The sequence below is a fragment of the Verticillium nonalfalfae genome (genome assembly GCF_003724135.2).
Source record: "Verticillium nonalfalfae strain VnAa140/NRRL 66861 chromosome Unknown scaffold_10, whole genome shotgun sequence".
NCBI classification, from domain to species: Eukaryota; Fungi; Ascomycota; class Sordariomycetes; order Glomerellales; family Plectosphaerellaceae; genus Verticillium; species Verticillium nonalfalfae.
In genome coordinates, this window is record NW_021167235.1 from 223,025 (window position 1) to 244,815 (window position 21,791).

A 21,791-nucleotide genomic window follows, 5' to 3' on the forward strand; every position below is an offset into this window, starting at 1 on the left:
GTTGTAATTGACCCCCTCCCCGGACGCCACTAGACAATCCTGCATATCTTCAAGCCAATCGAGACGCCGATTTGCTTATCCTACCATGTCAGCCCTTCGACACACACCAAATCCTCCCGTCAATCATGAGACGAAGCACCTCGGTCGTTGAACCTGAGTTGGCCAGGGAAAGAAAGGAAGGTACGGGGGGAGACGGCTGTTTGTCGACTGCTGTGCAATCTTGTCTCACGCCGACTACGTGCTTATTCGCTGGCCAGTCCGATATTGACATCACACCATAGCAATTCAACCCAACGCAGGCCACACAAACACGCCACAGATTTCGCCTCTCCAAGCCTCGAGCTCGGCGGTTGTACCTCGACCTCATCACGCGACCTTGCCGCGTATGCCTGCCGAAGATGCTGCTCACGCAATCGCAGGTTTGCTGGGTCGTTCTTCGGCCTTGGCCGGCGAGGTGTAGGCGAAGCGTTCGCTCTCGGTGTTGCGGCTGCATCTGGACTGAGTCGAACAACGAATGTGTCAAGAATTGCCCATGAACAACGCACTAAAATCTAGCCTGCCAGCTCTTGTTACCAATTTCGGTGTTACTCCAGCGTCGCGGTTCCATATACGAGACGATCCTTTACTCATGGGCGCTAGCTTCCGTACCAGCCCCTCAGGCTTACTTAACAGAAATTTCTTTTGTCGGCCGAGTCCAGCAGCCAAGGGGCAAATGACCCACGCAACCTATTGTTGCGCAACCAGCATCCCCTGGTCACTGCACCGCAATAGCACGAGGAAGAGAGAAACGGGCTGTTTTGCGCAACCGTAAATTCTCTCATTGCAGACCTTCTCCATCGCCCAGAGTTCTGGAACTGTCTCTTGCGATTATGATCAAAGTACCGCAGATTGTTGATGCAAGGTTCTAATGTTGGATACCTCAATCTCTGACCTGGACAAAGCTGATGGCCGAGGAGTTGTCAAGTACGCCGGTTTGACATGGACAAACCGCAGCTGGTGGCGCATGTTTGCGATGGTGGCTCTGATTTAGCGTTTGGCCTGTGAGATGCGACGCTTCGGGTGGCCCGCTGGCCTAGCTCATCGGAGGCGACGCTTCTCGAAGGTCTTTGTGCCTTCTTCCGCCGCTGGCGTGCTCTGGTCTCGGTGGCCACACCTGCTTGCGGCTGCATAACCCTGCCGCATTGCCGTGCCACAGCACTCGCAGCAGAAGGTCTCATTGGACACACGCCCGCCTTCCTTATCTGCGCACTACCGTCGGCGGACATGCGCTGGGACGCCCGCTGTGCCAAGGTCGATCAGAGTGCCTCGTTCGACACACCCTTGCGCGTCGGCCGGCACGCCCCCTCGCAAGGTTGCGCCTCCAGCCGTCCATCGCTGGCTGCCGGGGCTAGCGCTCGCGACCGAACGGGGTGGCATGCCAGGATGGCCTTCCGCCGCCCTCGTTGTACGGATACAAGCTGACGGTGGTGGCCCGCCCGCCAGTCGCATGCCACTGGACCTTCCTGATTAGGCACTTGCTCCTGGGATGGACTGGAGTTGGCCAGAGGCGAAGGATAACCTTTCTAGATCGTTACCCACTCGAGTGATATCGCTCGTGTTGGGCCGTCTGGCTAGTCGCCAGTGTTTCGGAAGGTGGAACAAGTCGCATGGTGCCATGCTGCCCATTCTGCCCATTCACGGAATTGTACGCTGCGCTCATCATTTCCTACCTTGACCCTTCGGAAGACGGCCTGGTCGTGGCGAGATTGGCCACGCCTGTCAGTCCCAACGCACCGGCCAGCATGGAGACGCCCGCTTCAGGGCACAGACGGGGTTCTTGGATTCCAGGACCACTCTCTATCCCCAGAGTCGCGTGCGGCCGGTTCTGACCTGCCCGTCTAGGCAAGCTCGGGATCGATACCATGCGGCTCACTCACCTCGACCTGTGATTAGGGGTAGTCCCTTGACGGTCTCCGTATGGTTCAACGAGCGTTGACTCGCTTCGACTCGCCTCCCCTCCCCTCCACGCGCGACTTCCCCGTGCTACTAGTCCTCTATTAAAGACGTCCTCCCCCCTCCCCCTCACTTCTGCTTCTTCGCGCAACTCGTCAACCCTCTCACCCTGCCCCCAGACCGAAGGACAGTTCATCATGTCTCAAACCGCGGCCCTCGACAACGAGGCCATTGCCAAGGCCCACGTGCCCCAGGCCACCATTCAGGGTACTGAACAGGAGCTTCACAACGCCAAGGGCTCCATCGACATCACTCGTGCCGTCACCAACACGTACGATGAGGAGCCCCTCGGCAAGTACGAGGATGATCCCACCGAAGAGGACCTGCACACACTCCGCCGTGTCTCCGGTGGCATCCAGTGGTCCATGTACACCATCGCTTTCGCCGAGCTCTGCGAGCGATTCTCGTACTACGGATCTGCTGTCCTGTACACCAACTTCGTCAACCGTCCTCTCCCCCCCGGTTCGACCACCGGCGCCCCCGCCGACCCCAATGGCAGCATCATTCCTGGCGCCCTGGGCATGGGCCCCAAGGCTGCTCAGGGTATCAACCTGTTCAACCAGTTCTTCGCCTACCTGATGCCTCTGTTTGGGTACGTTGTCACCCCCTTTCTCTATTCCCGAAATGCGCATGCTAACGACGAGCAGTGCCTGGTTGGCCGATGCCAAGCTTGGTCGTTACAAGACCATTCACATCGCCATCGTCGTCTCTACCATTGCGCACGTCATTCTCGTCGCTGCCGCCGCGCCCGGTGTCCTGACGTCCGGCAACAAGGGCGGGTTCGGTGCCTTCATCATTGGTCTCCTTCTGCTCTGCACTGGTACCGGTCTTTTCAAGGCCAACATTTCTCCCCTGCTGGCTGAGCAGAACCGCGACACCCGCATGCGCGTCGAGGTCCAGAACGGCGAGCGCGTCCTCGTTGACCCCTCGATCACCAACTCGCGTGTCTTCTTGTGGTTCTACTTCGCCATCAACATTGGAGCCACCGTTGGTCAGGTCTGCATGGTCTTCGTCGAGAAGTACCACAGCTTCTGGCTGGCCTTCTTCCTGCCCACCGTTCTGTTCCTCCTCTGCCCCCTGGTTCTTGCTCTCAACAAGAAGCACTACCACCTCACTCCTCCTACCGGCTCCGTTCTCCAGAAGTTCCTCCAGATGTTCGGCTTTGCCAAGAAGCGCTCCACTGGCACTTTCTCGGTCAACTGGGAGGCTGCCAAGCCCTCCAACGTGCCCGTTGCTGAGCGCCCCGGCTGGATGACCTACGATGACGCCTGGGTCGACGAGGTCAAGCGTGGTCTGATGGCCTGCAAGGTCTTCCTCTTCCTGCCCATCTTCTTCCTCGCCTACAACCAGATGACCGGTAACCTCACCACCCAGGCCGGCACCATGGAGCTCCACGGCGCCCCCAACGATGTTATCCAGAACCTGAACCCCCTGTCGATCATCATCATGGTCCCCATCATGGACAAGGTCGTCTACCCCGGTCTCCGCAAGATGGGCATTGCCTTCACCCCCCTGAAGCGTATGGCTGTCGGTTTCCAGTTCGCCACCGCCTCCATGGTCGCCGCCTGTGTTATGCAGTACTTCATTTACGAGAAGTCCCCCTGCGGCTGGAACGCCAACACGTGCGCTGAGGAGGGCGAGGTTGCCCCCATCAACGTCTGGGCCCAGTCTCTTCCCTACGTGCTCGTCGGTATTGCTGAGATCTTCACCAACGTCTCCTCGTACGAGTACGCTTTCGCCAAGGCTCCCGAGAACATGAAGTCTCTCGTCATGTCCGTCAACCTGTTCATGTCGGCCATCTCTGCCGCTCTCGGCCAGGCCTTCACCCCCATCTCGGGCGACCCCTACCTCGTCTGGAACTACGCTGCCGTCTCTGGTATCTCGTTCATCGGTGGTATCGCCTTCTGGCTCTGCTTCCGCCACCTGGACAGCCAGGAGGACAAGCTCAACATGCTTCAGAAGACCGAGTTCCTCGGCACCGTTCAGCCCAACGCTCGCCACGAGCAAGAGGAGGTTGTCGAGACCAAGGTTTAATTGCGCGTTGTTTACGGTTGTTGTCTAGACGATTGCATGAGAGGTCGAGGCCGCCTGGTGTTCACGTACTTTTATATGATATCCCAGTAATGCCAGGAAGGATGGGCAGCTCGAGTGTGCCATGAGAAGTAGTATGTAGTAATGCGACATGAGAGATTCATCGCTAGCTTCGTTCTAACGCTATGATTACAACGCCGTGACTGGGAACCATTCGATAAGCTTCGCATAGCCCGCGACCACATGTTGCACATGTCGTCGAACGTAGGTTGGACGGCGACGACCCCTGCGAGATCGCTCAGCCGCATCGCCAAGGCTCGCAGGAGGTGGAGCTCCAGTGCCGATACTCGGAACGCCTTCGAGGCTAGCCCGACAGATGCAGTTAGATGATCCCGACGATGCGGTTGTTGTACATTTTGACATGCCCTTCCCGCTTTCCCTTTTGCTCTAGGCACAGTTTCCAGCTCCAAAAGGGCCGTTGCTCGCATGGTACGGGGCCGTCGCTCGCTTGGTGCGCGAAGTGTGTTACTGCGGATCCCTTCTCGCGCGGATGTTGCCGCGGCAAGGTTCTAGGTCCTATGCTCACTCGCCACTGCGCTTCTCTCCTCTTCTCCGAGAGAGCTCCGGGGGGGACCAGGATGGTCTGCTCGAGGCGGATGAAGAACGAGAAAATTCACGCGGCAGGTTACGGGCAATTTTGGGCATCGTAGCGTCAACCGAGAGAGTCGAGCCCGCCGGTTGACACGGCTGCGACGCCGTCATGAAAATGTTGGTTGATACTCTCTATGTCCACTCCTCCTCCAGACAGACAGCCTAGACGCTCTTCACCTTGCCCCCGTCGTAGCGGATCCCCGTCGTCACGTCACCGAACCACAGGGCCGCCTTGTCCTTGACGATGTTCTTCCTGCCATACCAAGGCCCCCTCTCCATGGACATGGGCAGCCTGTTCCTGGCGACGGCGAAATAGTTGCTCTTCATGTCCATGACGGGCAGCTTGGGCGCGGCCTTGCGCTCGGCAGCGTCGAGGTCGACGACGGGGGTGGCGCGCTCGGCGCCGGTGGCGCGCATGTGGCCGTAGACGCGCAGGGCGATGCTCGTGACGGCGTCGGCGCCGGGCGTCCAGGTGCCGGCGACGTAGCCCATGACGGCGGCGGCGTTGGGCACGCCCTCGAGCATGCAGCCGCGCCAGGCGTAGCAGTCGGCGAGGTCGACGTCGGCGCCGTCGACGCGCAGCGCCATGCCGCCGAGCAGCTCCATGTGCAGGCCCGTCGCCGTCACGAGCACGTCGGCCGGCAGGTGGCGGCCGGTGCGCGTGCGGACGCCGTCGGCGACGACGGCGTCGATGTGGTCGGTGACGATCTCGGCGTTGGGCCGGTGCAGCGCGCGGAAGACGTCGCCGTCGGGGCTGATGCAGAGGCGCTGCTCCCAGGGCTTGTAGGACGGGTTGAAGTGCACGTCGACGGGGTAGCCCGGCGGCAGCTGGCGCGTGGCCTCCTTGGCGAGGAAGCTGCGGGCGGCCGAGGGGAAGGTCAGGAGGAAGCCGACGAAGAGGACCTCGAGGAGGAGGTCCTTGGCGGCGGCGAGGCGGTGGGCGAGCCAGAGCGGCAGCAGGCGGCGCAGCAAGGCGTCGAAGGGGCTCGCGCTCGGCAGCGCAAAGACGTACGACGGGCTGCGCTGGAGGACGGTGACGGACGCCGCCGTCTCGGCCATGGTCGGGAACAGGGTCCAGGTGGTGGCGCCGGAGCCGACGATGACGACGTTCTTGCCGGCGTAGTCGAGGTCCTGGGGCCACCACTGCGGGTGGGCGACGGTGCCGGCAAAGTCGTCGAGGCCCGGGATGGCGGCCTGGAGGGCGCGGTCGTACGAGTAGTAGCCGGTGCAGAGCAGCATGAAGGCGGCGCGGAAGCGCTTTCGCTGACCGCCGTGGTCGACCTCGACGGTCCAGCGCGCCGTCGCCGAGTCCCAGTCGGCGGAGAGGATGCGGTGGCCGAAGCGAATGTGCTTGTCGAGGCCGTGGGTGCGCACGGCGTCCTCGACGTACTCGATGATGCGCTCGCCCTCGATGATCTTGCGCTCGTGCGTCCACGGATGCCAGTTGAAGCCAAAGTTGGTCATGGCGGCATCGCAGCGGAACCCGGGGTACTTCCAGAAGGACCACGTGCCGCCGAGAATATCGCGGCCTTCGAGCACCGCGAGGGACGCATTCGGCAGCTCCGTGCGCACGCGGTACGCCGCGTTGATGCCTGAGAGGCCGGCGCCGAGGATGAGCACGTCGAGCTCTTCGGCCATTGTGCGAACGAGCAGTCGACGGGACGGGCGGTGACGTCGTACAAGAACGGAATGCCGCCTGAACCTAGTGCTGACAGACCCCTGGACAACTCGATGCAGCGAATGATGGCTGGAATGGGGGGCAGGGCAAAGGAAGGTGGTGGTGACACAGTCGTTTGCGCTATTGGTGTGCGGTTGTCTATCTTCTGTTTGCTGTGCAATGCCGCGATTCGACGATAGACTCTGGCTGGGTGGAGATGGTCGCAACGTCTATGGGATGCCACGATGTGACGTGGGGTGATGAGATGATAGGGTCAGGGGGGGTTGGTCGGCGAGAAGTGTTGGGGTGAAATCTAGATCTTCACATGGTTCATGCACCTCATTTGCTACACCGAGCAAGAGCGCCGAGGCACCGAGACACCGAGGTCACCGGGTTCACCGAAATTTGATGCTCATAGTTACAATCACGTTGTGAGCAGAGATGCGTTTTGATTCGGATAAATCCGTATTTTTGTATTTTTCTTTCGTCTTTTTCCCTTGGTATCTCTTCTTTTTTTTTCTCTTTTCTCTTTTCCTTACGCCTTCATGCTGTTCATCTCAATGGGGCCCCCAACGTCGACAAAGGAAATACAACACGTGCGCTGTTGCTACTGTCCACTAAGACCGTCCTGCCCATCCACCTCGTCCAAGTCCTCGAACATGGCCGGATCGTTCTCCTGAGCCTCCTCCCTCCACCGCTCCAAGTCGTCAAACACCCCAGGGTTGACGCGCTGCATCTCCGCAGTCCACCGGTCGAGCTCCGACACGCTGTCGTACGCGTCCTTCACGATGCTCGCCTCCCAGGCCATCATGTCCCGCGACATGTTCGCCGCAAAGTACGCATGGCACTGCTGCCACGACCACCACCGGCCCGAGTCCCTCCCGTCCATGTGCCCCCAGAACATGCCGGCGATGCCCCGGTGCACGCAGTCCTGGCACCACTTGGCCGGGAAGTCGTTGCAGAACACGTCCTACGCCGTCCACTCCCACCCGTCCTTGGCCACCACCTGCGCCGCCTCTGCTTTCCGGCAGCCCTGGTTGATGCGCGCCATGATGGGGCTGAGGAGCCGCGTGGGCTGGAACCCGTCGATGCCGAGCTCCTCCGACGCAAAGTTGTGGTACCGACCGCTCTGCGCCTTCGTGTACTCGCAGAGCTGGAACGGCTGCCGCGGCCGCCGGATGGCGCCCCTGTCCATCCACGGCTTGACGGCCGTCACGGCGCGCGTGCCGTTCGGGCCGCCTTGGCAAAAGGTGCCGCCGTGGCAGAGGTAGACTACGTCGGTCGGGTTGCACATGGAGAGGGGCAGACTGCTCCAGATGTGCGTTGCTGTTGGGTTCGTATCGTGTAAGTGTCGGAATTGTTACTTGGTTCTTTGTGCAGATAAACTTGATGCATGTATGTCTGGCGTACTTGGGTATTTAAACATTCAGGGAGGCCCGAGAGCAATGACCATGATGAAGATCAGCTACTCATAGCCTACTATCGGGCAGCATGTGAGTCGGTTGTGGTCGCCCGGGTGTACACAGACAGCTCCCTCAACCTGGAATACCCATGGTGTTCTGGTGTTCTGGTGTCTGGAACAGTATTTTGCACATATTGCTGGGGCACTGCCGTTCTTTGGCAATGACCGTTCCGTCCGTGGTACTGGCGCAGAATGAGATGTGGCTTCAGATGGACAGGGCTCGACCTGTCAGCCCGGAACAGCTGTTTCGTCCAAGTGCAGTTCATTGTAACCAGAGAAGCTTCTGGCGATGAATCGAGTCTCACTTTGCAGTCCCGAGCCATACTCGACGTCCTCTACCATCTATCATAGTCTGGGATGTCCTCCTCAAAATATGTTTCTGTGACCCTGGTGAACCCGACATCCGGAGCATTGTACGGCCACGGCTCGCCCTCACCCGTGGCAAACAGCCCAAACGAGTTGCCGCTAAAGACGAACCAGCCCGCCGGCGCAAAAGCCTGCCACCTGGACTCAATCTCCTTGACGTACGTAGGCCTCTTCTGCCCTTTGAGGCTGTAGCCCAGCTCATACTTCAACGGCGTGGCGCGGATATGCAGCGTGAGCCCCGAAGAGAGCCCAGCGCTGGACTCGTTGAGCGGCGTTTGCCAGTACTACGCCGAGGTTAGCAGAAACTTCCGTACCTTCTTTTCGTCTGCCCATACCTCTGTCGTCAGGTTCCTCCGCAGCTCGACATACAGACACAGGCCCGTCGCATTGACACAGCCCCGGAGGCCAATGTCCTGGTGCTGAAACTCGGACAGATACGACGAGATGCCGATCCTGTTCCGGGGGCCCAACGACCCCTTGAAGCCCAGCAGCTCGGCCGAGAAGGTCATGTTCAGCGACGTCTGCTTCCTCAGGAGGGCGGCCGGGGTGTCGCGGTCGCTGAGCCCAAAGACGTTGGGCCGCAGCGCCAGGCGGCCGTTGAAGACCTTGTAATTCTGCGTATATGGCGTCCGCAGCTGGTACCAGCTCTTGTCGAGCTCGGGGCCCGAAAAGTCGTCGACCCACGGTTCGGGGACCGGTCGGGCGCCGGCAGCCTCGGCGCCCACCTGCTCGCTGAGGAGGACGGGACGGCCGCCGTTGAGGACAGGCCATCCGTCGACCCACTCGGCTTCGACGAGGAAGCCCTCACGGCCTATGACGAGACGTCAGTTCAGAGGGAGTCCGACGATCTGCGCACCGTTGTGCAAAAGGGGGGGCTGACCTAGTGGTGAACTGCCATTGATGTTCCGCCGCGCGAGAAACGAGGCGTACCATGTGCCGTCCGCCGCCTCGACGAGCGTCGCGTGGCCTGTCGACTGCACGGTCAGGTTCTTGAACCCCCACTGCCCGTTGTACAGCAGCGGGTTGCCCGGTCCCGCTTCAAATGGGCCCTGGGGGCTCGTGCTCCGGGCGACCGTCACGCGGTGAAGCTCATCCGTCCCGCCTGCGACTGTCAGCACCCGATGCTCTCAGTCTTCGAAACCGAGCATGCGCCGTTCTCACCTTCAGCGGCGATGAGGTAGTAGTAGCCGTCCCGGTACACCGTCTTGGGACCCTCGGGCCGCGCGCTCGCGACGTGCGGCAGCGTGCCGTTCCAGAGGCTCGCGTAGGGGCCGACGCAGCGGCCGGACGACACGGAGACCTCGCAGCCGGCGAGGCCCCACAGGCGGTCGGCGTTGTTGTTGGGCGCCATGAGGTTGAGGTACGTCTTGCCGGAGACGGGGTCGTGGAAGAGCTCCGGGTCGATGCCCCAGGGGTCAGCCCAGACGGGGTCGGACCAGGTGACGAGGTCGGCAGACGAGGCGAAGAAGACGCGGGGCCAGACGCGGGCGACGGGGTCGTAGGTCCAGCGCGTCATCGAGGCGATCCAGAACTTGCCCTTGAAGTAGGAGAGGCTCGGTGCCCAGGCGCCTTGGCGTGCTCGTCAGTCTCTGGCGTTTTGCTGTCCGCGTCGGCCGGGTGTGGCGGGGCCAAGTGAAGGAGGGGAACAAGAAGGGGAGCCACGGGTCTTACCGGCGGAGGTCGGGGTGCCGTGGAGCTGCAGCTGCGCCGGGCGGGTAAAGGCATGGCTCTTGAGGGTCCAGGTTGCCAGATCCTTGCCTGGTCATGCGGTCAATGTACGTTTCCAAGATGATCGAGGGGTGCTTACTGTGGTAGATGGGGATGCCGGGATAGTACTCGAAGCTCGACGTTGCGATGTAGTAGTCATCTTTGACCCGCAAGATGGACGCATCAGGGTTCCACCCGGGGATGATGGGGTTCCAGATCGCAGTGACGGAATCAGCGAAAAGCGCTGTGAGGCACGCCCCGAGTGTGGATGTGAGTTTCATGCTGTGCAGCAGCAAGGCAGGCGAAGTGAGCTTGACCTTCCACACGAATCCCACAATGTCGTTTCACCAGGTCTTATATGAGCCATCGACGTACCCCCGCGTTTTCCGTCCCAAGGTGCGCGGGGTGCGTTCGCGGGGACCAGACGGCCGCCGGAGGAGCTTCCGGGGCTGCTCCGGGTGGGCGGGGAACTCGACGCGATGCTACCACCATGTTAGGGCTTCTGCCTGGTATCCTTGACGAGTACGATCAGTACTATGATTAAATGGCCATCGGGTGAAATGCCGGCATGCCAATCGTGGGACACGAACGATTGACGAGGCGAATTGATGCCGCATTGTGGGATGGCTGTGCGTCGAGGCAACCCATACCTTACTTAGGTATCTCATCCAAGAAAGTCTTCACTCTGTCGATACGGATGATCGACTAGATAGAAAACCACAAGATTATTCCCAGTTGTCGGCAAAAGAAGAATTGAGACGTAGCAAAAGAGAACGACGAGAGCAGGATTTGAACCTGCGCCACCGAAGTGAATAGATTTCTAGTCTATCGCATTAGACCACTCTGCCATCTCGCCTATTGCTGACCGAGTGCCAGATTGCAGGCATTATGGTCGGCGCGTCATCGTGTGGGTGTGGGTGCTTCGAGCCCCAGTCGTGATACCTGAAGCGGACGGTCTGCTGTGGATACGACCAACTTGGGTGGTCCAGCCGCTACACTAATAATCCCGGTAGAGCACCCTCAAAGCGTGCGGCCTGGGCATGTTCTGTTCCTATGGGTAGATGTCGCCGAACTTGGCTTCGCAAGTTGCCGTGATGAATCTCCATCCAAAACCATTCCCCTCTCTTTCTTCGATGGGACAGCTCCTTGCTGCTTCGACAATGAAAGAGGTATCTCTACCTAGGGCGTAATGACCTTGTTGAGGGACTGTCAGGGAAATCGCCAAATCGTAAATCGCCAAATCGGACCACACGAAGAGGCATGACACCGCCGTTCAATTGCTCTTCTCTAGGTGCCCTAGGTCCGTCGCCCGGCCGAACGGCTGCGGGTTGCCTTTTCCAGGTGGAGGAAACCCGATCGCAATTCGAACACAAGCCGCTGTCGTCCTTGCACCGAATAACGACGCTTGTTTCCATGGCATCTTGACGGTCATCATGTTGACATGCCTGTCACTCCGACAGGTATGCCGTGGGGTCAGGCACTTCTCTGGTGAACCGAAATATGACCCAATGCCAAAACACCAACTATGTGCATTCAGTCCCAAAACGAAGTCGAAAAGCGGGAAGAGGAGGTGCCTGTCTGTCTCGATCGCCAAGTCCATGCCCGCTTCGCGCCCGACAAACATGGGTTCGGCTCACCATGTCCAGGGGCAAGCAAATCCAGCTTGACCTGAAGGTTTGATCGGCAATGCTCAACCTTGCTTCAGGCCATGCTGATGAGGCTCCCTAGCCCAAATTGCGGGCGACTAGCCGGCCCCCTTTTGAGTGCACCCGCTCCAGCGACCGGCCGGAAAAGGACTGCCGTCAACTACCGTGCCAGCCCCCATGGCCAACGAATGATTCAGCCTCCCAGAACAGCAGCAAACTTCCCTTGGCCCAGACCAATGGGTGCTGAAAGACCAGAGCCCCGGACCGCATGGACGTGTGCCTCTCTGCCTGCACGTGCCATTTCGTCCACGGCAGCGGGTTGGCGGACAGACGATCGGGGATGACTGGCACGACCCCTATAAATGTCGGCGATCCGCCGGTCAAAGGATCGGCGCTCTTGACAGCTTCCGATGTATTGCATCACAGCCTCGCTACTGCAAGACTTCCTCCGAACAGATCACAGACTGAACATCAAAGCTGAGGCCACGGCCAGCAGAGGCCACTTGAGCTATGGAGGAGAGTCACGAAAGGCATGGCTCGCTCGACATGGAAAAGGCCCAGGAGACGCGTGTTGACAACGTCGACTCAGCCAGCGCCAACTTTGAGATGGAAGAGGATGCCCTGCCGCCGGGCTACTTCCGCAGCCGCTTCTTCATCGGCTCCATGATGGGCATCGGCCTCGGGCTCATGGCCGGCGTCGCTGGATTTGGATACGCCGCGCCCATTCTCGGCGTCATCAACGCCGACATTGGACCCGACCCGAACATCGTCTGGGTCGCCCTCGTGTACACCCTCGTCAGTGCTGTGACCCTGACCATCATTGGGCGCGTGTCCGACATTTTCGGTCGCCGGTACATGTTCGTCGGCGGCGCGGCCCTCGGCGTCATCGGCAGCATCGTGTGCGCCGTGGCCCCCGACGTGCCCACGCTCATCGGCGGCATGACCATCATCGGCGTCGCCGCAGCCACGCAACTGTCCTACTTCTACGTCATGGGCGAGCTCGTGCCAATGAAGTACCGCCTCGCCGGCAATGCCTTCTGCTACCTGTTCTGCATCCCCGGCTCGGGCATCGCGCCCCTCCTCGCCCAGGCTTTCATCCGGCATCACCCCAACGTCGGCTGGCGCGGCCTGTACTATCTCAACACGGGCATCAACCTCGCAAGCTTCTTGTGCTGGTTCTTCTTCTACCACCCGCCCACCTTCCGCATGAAGCACGGTGGCGACGCCTCCAAGTGGGCGTACATCAAGAACTTTGATTACGCCGGTACAGCCCTCTACACGGGCGGCTTGCTCATCTTCATGATGGGCCTCAACTGGGGCGGCGTCGTGTACGCATGGGACTCTGCCCACGTCATTGGGACCATCGTCGTCGGCTTCGTCGCACTGCTGGCCTTTGTGCTGTGGGAGTCGCTCGTCAAGCTCAAGGAGCCGCTCGTGCCGATGCACTACTTCCGCCACGGTCCGTGGGTGTCGTCGACCATCCTGACTGGTCTGGGCGCGAGCGTCTACTACGCCTTTGCCATTGTATGGCCGTCCATGGTGGCCGTGTTGTACACGGACCCGGCCGACTCGCCTTTCTACTCAGCATGGCTGGCCTCGTGCGTGTCGCTGTTCATCGTCATGGGACAGATTGTGGGCGGATTCATTGGCAAGAAGATCGGTCACCTCAAGTGGCAGTGCGTCGTCAATATTGTTCTGGGTGGTGCGTGCTTTGGCGCCATCGCAAGCTGTGGGCCTGACACGCCGGTGCGGGCGACGGTGCTCGTATCCTTGGGCGTCTTCTTCATCGGGTGGACCGAGGGTACCGCCATCACGATCGTGACGCTGTGCGCGCCCGACCAGGCACATCTCGGCAGCGCCAGTGGCATCGCCGGCAGCATCCGCTTCCTCATCAGCAGCATTGCTGCGTCTGTGTACAACGTTGTGCTTTCGAATCGGCTGGCGCAGGAGATCCCGGCGCAGGTACCGCCGGCCGTGACAGCCGCTGGTCTGCCGGCATCGAGCGTGGCTGATTTTCTGGCTGGTTTCACGACGGGGTCTTTCGAGGGCGTCGCTGGCTTGACGCAAGATGTGTTGGCAGTAGGGACGGCGGCATACAAGCAGGCCAATGCGGATGCGTACCGGACCGTGTTCTTCACAAACATTGCCTTTTCAGGGGTGGCCATCATCTGCGCGCTGCTGATGCCCAACGTGGATAAACATTTGACAGACCGCGTGACGACGACGTTGCATCAGGGACGGGACGAGAAGCTAGCTGGCGAGTAAGGGTCAAGTACCTGGAGAGCGGAATGAGAACACGTTTTCTTCTTGTTGATTCGCCTGTGCGTGCTAGCAGATGTTGGTTGGTGTGATATGATAACTGCATTCCTCGAGGGCCCGTCTTCAGTAGACGCCGTCGGCAAAGTCGACAACAACGGCCTTGGTGACGAGCCCTTCAATGCTCTTGACAAAAGCCTTGTGCACAGGATCCTCCTTGACGTAGTAGTCACGATCAGACGCGCTGGAAAACTCAACGACAAAGGCGTGGGTGATGCCGCCTTGGAGACCTTCAGGCGAGTTATCCTTGCCTCCCTTGGCGGACACGATGTAGGGAGTGCCGCTGGTGGGGTGGACGCAGTTGTCCTTCAGCTGCAGCATCCTCGCAGTGGCCTTGTCATGTCAGAAGCTGAGTGCAAAGGCACAGGACGATACACTTACGTCTCTGATGGCTGAAGAGGATGCATCCTCCTTGAACTGGAACAGAACGAGGTGCGTGATGGGACCCATGGCGATGGAAGGGAGGAGATCGTAGGGGACGTGAACTTGCAAGGGACTGAGATAGACACCGAGAGCGATGAGCAGCAAAACGACGACGAGTATGACGGATTTGAGACCGCGGGGAAGCATGATGATCAGCGGGTGAGGGGTTGAAGAGGAGAGAGATCAAAGAACTCTTTCGGCGGTTGTGGTTTGCAGGATTCGCGATGGAGACCTCGAGGAAGGCATAGGGGAGCAGTGAGTGCCCGATTGGGACAGGGGAAGTGGGGCGTATACTGCCAGATGGTGACAGCCCAATGCGTTCTCTCAGCTGGCACACCCTCAACCTGTTGATGATGCGTCGATGGAGTGGAAGTTGCCGTCTTGATCAGTTCAGTTTCAGACGGTTAGCCGTAGGACGGTATGTACAGTAGCATCACCTGCCGATTTCCTTCTCAGTCCGACCTCCGCCCTTCAAGCCAAGAAGGCCAAGTATTAGGGTGCCGCGGACAGATGAAAGACCAACGACGAGCCGTTGCCCCACTTGAAGGCATCTGGACAAATGCGAGGGAGCCTCATCAGGCGATGATGTAGACTCATTGCCAATCTCCCTCTCATCAACATCACTCACCTTGACCCTGGGCCAGGCCATCATCACCGCAATGGGCGACAACTTTCAACCGGCCCTCATTGTGGTCGACTTTCAGGAAGATTTCTGCCCACCCGTAAGCTGACCATGACCTCAGTGCTCTCATTCATTCGCAAAAGGCCATGCCGGGTCATCGACGGATGGCGCATAATCAGCATCAGGCATGATAACACTGACATGTCCCCCCACAGCATGGCTCACTTGCAGTCGCCGACGGCCGCGACATTGCTCCCATCGTCAACAGCCTCCTCAGCCTGCCCTTTGTCGCCAAAATTGCCACCAAGGACTGGCACCCAGCCAACCACATCTCCTTTGCCTCGAATCACGCAGGTGCCTCGCCCTTCACCTCGACGACGACGATCACGAACCCCGCCAACCCATCGGAATCATATGCCTCCCGCCTGTGGCCCGTTCACTGCGTCCAGAACACGCCCGGCGCCAGCCTCGTTCCCGAGCTCGAAGCCCACCGCCTGACGGCGACCATTGAAAAGGGCCACGTGCGCGACATCGAAATGTACAGCGCCTTCCGCGACCCCTACGGAGTCGTTGACAGCGGCCTCGCCGAGACGCTGCGGGGGCAGGACGTGACGGACGTCTTCGTCGTCGGGCTGGCGGGAGACTACTGCGTCAAGTGCACGGCCGTGGACGCCGCGCGCGAGGGGTTTCGGACGTGCGTTGTCGAGGAGGGCACGCGCTGCGTCGAACCCGACAAGTGGGAGGCATGCAAGGACGAGCTCGAGGCGGGCGGCGTCCGTGTCGTGAGCGTGGAGGGGGCAGAAGTTCGGCGGGTGCGGGGTGCGTAAGGCCGCGTATCCCCCAGAGGAGGGAAATGGTGTCAGCATGCCATATGACTGAAAGACACGAGGTTGGCGAGGTTTGTGGATTCTCTGCCTACGGTTCTCAGGCACGTCGCTCAAAAACGTCTGGGGAAGTAAGAAGTAATGCTTAGCTAATCGCAACACGATCATCTGGTAACAAATCGTTACAGCTGCCGACTCGCTTGACTTGACTCGACCCTGCATTACGTGGTACGCCGGCACTGCATCCAACGTACTATATCATGTCGCCTGTTGTGGAACTCGAGCGACATGGCCCGGCATGGATCGCCAGGGGGTTTGCAGATCTCACAGCTTGTACACCCATTGCATCTCACTAAGGTTCTCACTGAGGTATCGTACTTTGTGACAGATGAATGTTGCCAAATGTGAGGCAATAAGGTCGAGATGAGATAAAAAGCTAAACGGATCGTGCAGACGGTTAACACTGGGGCCGACAAAGGGGATGGGTGTACTATGCATGTACTGCAGTGAAGCGATATTGAGGGTCGAAACGGTTGGACTCCACCGCAAGTCTCTCATGGCGGTGTGATCGACGAACGGCACGGACAGTTCCAAGGTGCCGCCAGTCCGTCACAATCATATCGTCAATCCTTCGAGTCATGAGTCTTTGAGGACAGTTGCTCTTCGATCTTCGGTGTGCAGCTTTGAGTACGCATCGTCCTTTGAGCCGAACAATGTTGCTGAGCCTCGCAGGACACATTGTCTCCGCGCCACAGAAAGCCGTTGGCAGGCGTTGTGCTCTCGTCAGCTGCGTTTTTGAGTGCAGGTAGTACCTGACGTGGTGGACGCCCGTCCACTCAGCCCCTGAAAGAAATCATTCTCAGTGGAGAGCAGCAGCCCTGATCGCCAATGCACAATGGCTGCTGGCACACCGAATGAGGAAAATGACATGACGACAACCTGCGCCTCGATAAGATAACGCGTACCGTCAGCCACACAGCGCCGACTTGCCCACCGTAACCAAAGACTTGAGCCAATCAAGGATCCCCGTCAGGCTCATTTTAGCTGTGGAGCATCCCACCGTAACAAGCTTCGGCGATACGTACCGAAAACCGCCAGGCACCACAATCTCCCACGCCTAGTTTTTTCTCCCATGAAGTTGCATCCACCAGCCTAGGAGCAGCAACCTTTTGGTGGCTCCCCCTTGGCTCTTCTCCCCCCCCCCAGTCCGTCGAGGCCACTATCAAACCACCAAACCCCCTTCAGGGACTACCTTACTTACTTCGCCTTGTCTGTATCTCCCCTTGCTTTGGTCTGTTCCCCGTTTACCTTTCATCCCCTCCCCGCCCGCTCGGTTTGACCTTGCGATCCTCTCCCTCCTCCTTCTCCTCGAGTCCCTCTTCAACACGTCTCGCTGCTGCTACGAGCCATCACCGCTCGTTCGGCTTCAATTGCGCTTTCAACATTGCGCTGAACCACTCCGTCGGCCGTCTTGTCCCACTGTCGACTATCCACCGCCTCTTCGCCCATCCGACGAACGAGCAGAACGGCCAATACCGACCCGCACAGTTGATCGAACGGCAACACGCACACAAACCGGAGTACGGAGCAGCGACACCATTGGGTCTAGCTGACTTGTGAAGGCGAAGTCGACGTACGTTCACCGTCCTTGAGGATTCTTTTTGTCTCGGAAATTTGCCCGTTGTACCCCTCTTGACCCTCAGCGTGTCTTGCACGTGTCTCTCGTCCTCTCTCCTCTTTTATGGCGTGTCATCCCCCAAGAAATTCGTTTCCCACAATCACAACCACGAACGGGCGAGGCATCGTCACAAGCCAAGTGCTCACAAGAATAATCACAGGTTCCACCGACGCCGCCGATCCGAGTCCGAACCTACCCCCCGATCTCCGAGATCCCCCCCAATGTCGTCGTAACCTCCGAGTCCACCTCTCCGATACCGTCGCCATGATCTCGTCCGTCCTCTTCCCTCGCCGTTTCCGCGGCGAGCAGCCCCAGGCGCAACCGGCCGCGCCCTCTTGGATCAGCAAAAAGTCCACGCCCATCCTGCAATTCTTCTCCTCCCTCGCCTGCTCCCACCCCATCCACACCGTTGTCATCGTTGCTGTTCTGGCGAGCTCCTCGTACGTGGGGCTCCTCCAGGAGAGCCTCTTCGATGCCACCACCTCGGTGCGCAAGGCCGACTGGTCCTCCCTGACCGAAGGCAGCCGTCGCCTGCAGGTTAGCCCCGAGACCAATTGGAAGTGGCAGAACGTCGACCAGGATGTCGTGCCCGCCAGCGATGTCGAGCACCTCGCCCTCCTGACGCTCGTCTTCCCCGAATCGCACTCGGCCGAGAGTGCAAACACCGCGCCGAGGGCCCACGCCGTCCCCTTCCCGCAGAACCTCTCCGTCACCCCGCTGCCTCAGACGTCCAACTCCCTGACCGCCTATTCTCAGGATAGCGCCCTGGCCTTCTCTCTGCCCTACGACCAAGCTCCCGAGTTCCTCGCCTCCGTCCAGGAGATCCCTGACGATGCCAACAATGAGTCGCGCGAGACGCAGCACGGCCACGAGTCCAAGATGTGGATCATGAAGGCGGCCAGGGTTAACACCCGGAACAGCTACATCCGCTGGGTCACCAACGGCTGGACCGAGTTCCTCGACCTGCTCAAGAACGCCGAGACTCTCGACATTGTCATCATGGTGCTTGGATACCTGTCCATGCATCTGACCTTTGTCTCGCTGTTCCTCTCCATGCGCCGGATGGGTTCCAACTTTTGGCTCTTCACCAATGTCCTCTTCTCGTCCGTCTTCGCCTTCCTCTTCGGCCTCATCGTGACGACCAAGCTCGGTGTGCCCATCTCCATGGTCTTGCTGTCCGAGGGTCTGCCCTTCCTGGTCGTTACCATTGGCTTCGAGAAGAACATTGTCCTGACCCGTGCCGTTCTGTCCCACGCCATTGAGCACCGCCGTCCCCAGGACAAGGACGACAGGAAGTCCAAGAAGAAGGCTTGGGAGGTCTCGTCGTCCAACGTCATCCAGTACGCTGTGCAGGCTGCTATCAAGGAGAATGGCTACGAGATTGTTCGCGACTACGCTGTCGAGATTGGTGTCCTCATCCTTGGCGCGGCCTCTGGTGTCCAGGGCGGCCTCCAGCAGTTCTGCTTCCTCGCCGCATGGATCCTGTTCTTCGACTGCATCCTGCTCTTCTCTTTCTACACCGCCATTCTCAGCATCAAGCTCGAGATCAACCGCATCAAGCGCCACGTGCAGATGCGCCGCGCTCTCGAGGACGACGGCGTCAGCCGCCGCGTGGCCGAGAATGTTGCCAGCGGCAACGACTGGCCCGGCAGTGACGGCAAGGCCGCCAAGGACACCTCGCTGTTCGGCAAGCAGATGAAGGGCAGCAACGTTCCCAAGTTCAAGGTCCTCATGGTGACTGGCTTCGTGCTGATCAACGTCGTCAACATCTGCACCATTCCCTTTAGGAACGCCGGCAGCATCACCAGCCTTTCCTCGTGGACCGGTGGCCTCAGCGCCGTTGTGACCTCGCCGCCCGTCGACCCTTTCAAGGTCGCTTCCAACGGCCTCGATGCTATTCTCGAGTCCGCCAAGGCCAACGGCCGAGCGACCATGGTCACAGTCCTCACGACCATCAAGTACGAACTCGAGTTCCCCTCGATTCACTACGGTCTACCCCGTATGGCGGACGAGCTCGGCTATGACAGATACGGCGTCGGTGGACGCATGGTCGGCAGCCTGCTCACGAGCCTCGAGGACCCCATTCTCTCCAAGTGGATGTGGGTCGCTCTCATCATGAGCGTCGCCCTCAACGGCTACCTGTTCAACGTTGCCCGCTGGGGCATCAAGGACCCCAACGTGTCTGATCACCCCATTGATCGCAAGGAGCTTGCCCGTGCCGAAAAGTTCAATGAGACTGGCTCCGCCACTCTGCCTCTGGGCGAGTACCTGCCGCCTCCCACGCCCGCGCCGCAGCCCATCACCCCCGCTTCCACCGATGACGAGTCTGACGCGCTGGCCATGAGGCAAATCAAGTCTTCCGAGCCCTCGAGCCCTGGCGAGAAGCGCAGCTTCCCCGAGCTGGACAAGATGCTGGCCGAGAAGCGCGCCCCTGAGATGACTGACGACGAAATTGTCGCCATGTCGATGCGCGGCAAGATTCCCGGTTATGCTCTCGAGCGCACCCTCAAGGACTTTACCAGAGCCGTCAAGATTCGCCGTTCCATCATCTCCCAGACCAAGGCCACCTCTGACATCACCAACGTTCTCGAGCGCTCCAAGCTCCCCTACGAGCACTACAACTGGGAGCGCGTGTTTGGCGCCTGCTGCGAGAACGTCATCGGATACATGCCTCTTCCCGTCGGCGTTGCCGGCCCTCTTGTTATCGATGGTGTCAGCTACTTCATCCCCATGGCCACCACCGAGGGTGTTCTCGTCGCCAGTACCAGCCGAGGCTGCAAGGCCATCAACTCTGGTGGCGGTGCCGTGACTGTTCTGACTGGTGACGGCATGACCCGTGGACCCTGCGTCAGTTTCGAGACGCTCGAACGTGCCGGAGCCGCCAAGATCTGGCTCGACTCCGAAGCCGGCCACGGCGTGATGAAGAAGGCTTTCAACTCGACGAGTAACTTTGCCCGCCTGCAGTCTATGAAGACAGCCATTGCCGGTACCAAGCTGTACATCCGCTTCAAGACCACCACCGGTGATGCCATGGGCATGAACATGATCTCAAAGGGTGTCGAGCACGCGCTTGATGTCATGATGAGCGAGGGCTTCGAGGACATGAATATTGTATCCGTCTCCGGTAACTTCTGCATTGACAAGAAGCCTGCCGCCATTAACTGGATTGATGGCCGTGGCAAGAGCGTTGTGGCCGAGGCTATTATTCCCGGCGATGTCGTTCGCGATGTTCTCAAGTCTGACGTGGACACGCTGGTTGAACTCAACATCTCGAAGAACCTCATCGGATCTGCCATGGCTGCCTCGGTGGGAGGTTTCAACGCTCACGCCGCCAACATTGTCGCCGCTATTTTCCTCGCCACAGGACAGGACCCCGCACAGGTTGTCGAGAGCGCCAACTGCATCACCATCATGCAAAAGTAAGTCATCACGCTTCCTTGATTTGAATATTGCTAACATTGTCCAGCCTCCGCGGCTCTCTCCAAATCTCCGTCTCCATGCCGTCCATCGAAGTCGGCACCCTCGGTGGCGGCACCATCCTCGAGCCCCAGTCCGCCATGCTCGACATGCTCGGCGTTCGCGGACCCCACCCTACGACTCCCGGTGAGAATGCCCGCCGCCTCGCTCGCATCGTTGCCGCGGCCACCCTGGCCGGCGAGCTGTCCCTTTGCAGCGCTCTCGCGGCTGGCCATCTTGTCAAGGCCCACATGCAGCACAACCGCTCCGCGCCCCCGACGAGGAGCACCACGCCCGCCCCGGCGAGCGGCACGATGACACCCGTCGGCCTCGCCATGACGAGCGCTGTTGAGAAGGCTGCCTCCTCATCAAAGTTGAGCGCCGCCGCAACGGAACGCGCGCGCCGATAGATGATTTTGTTTCGGATCTTCTTTGTCCACCAGGCTCGGCTGATTCGTTCTTTGCCGGGTCTGGTCAATGCGGGCTGGGCCTTGTCATTTTGACCGGGCTGAGCCTGTACATAATGCATTATTTCCACCCTCATCGTGGGGCGTAGTTGTAGCGCTCCTGTGGCGAGCACTTCGTCTCTCACAACACTATATAATATCAGACAACAGCAGAGCACAGACATGCAAACGCAAACACATATATCACACTGCAGGAGTTGGAACAGGCAAATGGGCCTGGAGGTAGAAAAATGAGTGGTCAGGGATAGAGAGCGTCGGTTCTGCTATGCATTCGCTACTAGCTCCGTGGCTGGTGGTGGTGAGAGGAGGTCGGAGTGAGCGTGGTAGAGAGATGGGCACTTTCCGTGCGGCTGGCATAGCTGGCCTAAGTAGAGTGAATGGATTTACAGTTCAAAACAGCTGGTGTGGTGCCATGTGTGCTTGTGATGCGACTTCGATGGCCGCCAGTCAGTATGACGCATGCTGACTTCGCTCAAGCCTTATAAATTGATTC

At 59.5% G+C, this 21,791-nt stretch overlaps 7 protein-coding genes and 1 non-coding gene across 8 annotated transcripts; 3 read left to right on the plus strand and 5 right to left on the minus strand.

The window, feature by feature from the left end:
- Positions 1-2,129: 2,129 nt before the first annotated feature.
- On the plus strand, positions 2,130-4,026 carry D7B24_000279 (uncharacterized protein; the record flags this gene model as incomplete). Its single annotated transcript, XM_028634540.1, has 2 exons — positions 2,130-2,584; positions 2,640-4,026. 2 exons carry the CDS (start codon positions 2,130-2,132, stop codon positions 4,024-4,026), a joined length of 1,842 nt encoding a protein of 613 aa, XP_028498242.1.
- Positions 4,027-4,836: 810 nt separating this feature from the next.
- On the minus strand, positions 4,837-6,312 carry D7B24_000280 (uncharacterized protein; the record flags this gene model as incomplete). Its single annotated transcript, XM_028634541.1, has 1 exon — positions 4,837-6,312. The coding sequence occupies one exon, from the start codon at positions 6,310-6,312 to the stop codon at positions 4,837-4,839; it is 1,476 nt and encodes a 491-aa protein (XP_028498243.1).
- Positions 6,313-6,938: 626 nt separating this feature from the next.
- D7B24_000281 (uncharacterized protein) lies at positions 6,939-7,625 on the minus strand (the record flags this gene model as incomplete). The annotated part of the gene is made up of 2 exons (XM_028634542.1): positions 6,939-7,209; positions 7,306-7,625. 2 exons carry the CDS (start codon positions 7,623-7,625, stop codon positions 6,939-6,941), a joined length of 591 nt encoding a protein of 196 aa, XP_028498244.1.
- Positions 7,626-8,128: 503 nt separating this feature from the next.
- Positions 8,129-10,147, minus strand: D7B24_000282 (uncharacterized protein; the record flags this gene model as incomplete). Its single annotated transcript, XM_028634543.1, has 6 exons — positions 8,129-8,443; positions 8,495-8,970; positions 9,040-9,261; positions 9,321-9,728; positions 9,831-9,917; positions 9,967-10,147. The coding sequence occupies 6 exons, from the start codon at positions 10,145-10,147 to the stop codon at positions 8,129-8,131; spliced, it is 1,689 nt and encodes a 562-aa protein (XP_028498245.1).
- A 493-nt stretch (positions 10,148-10,640) lies between these two features.
- On the minus strand, positions 10,641-10,722 carry D7B24_000283. Its single transcript has one exon. It is a non-coding gene; the product is annotated as a tRNA-Ser (tRNA).
- A 1,300-nt stretch (positions 10,723-12,022) lies between these two features.
- D7B24_000284 (uncharacterized protein) lies at positions 12,023-13,777 on the plus strand (the record flags this gene model as incomplete). The annotated part of the gene is made up of 1 exon (XM_028634544.1): positions 12,023-13,777. One exon carries the CDS (start codon positions 12,023-12,025, stop codon positions 13,775-13,777), a length of 1,755 nt encoding a protein of 584 aa, XP_028498246.1.
- Positions 13,778-13,894: 117 nt separating this feature from the next.
- On the minus strand, positions 13,895-14,398 carry D7B24_000285 (uncharacterized protein; the record flags this gene model as incomplete). Its single annotated transcript, XM_028634545.1, has 2 exons — positions 13,895-14,161; positions 14,210-14,398. 2 exons carry the CDS (start codon positions 14,396-14,398, stop codon positions 13,895-13,897), a joined length of 456 nt encoding a protein of 151 aa, XP_028498247.1.
- A 512-nt stretch (positions 14,399-14,910) lies between these two features.
- Positions 14,911-21,241, plus strand: HMG1 (3-hydroxy-3-methylglutaryl-coenzyme A (HMG-CoA) reductase isozyme; the record flags this gene model as incomplete). The annotated part of the gene is made up of 4 exons (XM_028634546.1): positions 14,911-14,973; positions 15,089-15,692; positions 17,536-20,794; positions 20,842-21,241. The coding sequence occupies 4 exons, from the start codon at positions 14,911-14,913 to the stop codon at positions 21,239-21,241; spliced, it is 4,326 nt and encodes a 1,441-aa protein (XP_028498248.1).
- Between the last annotated feature and the right edge of the window lie 550 nt (positions 21,242-21,791).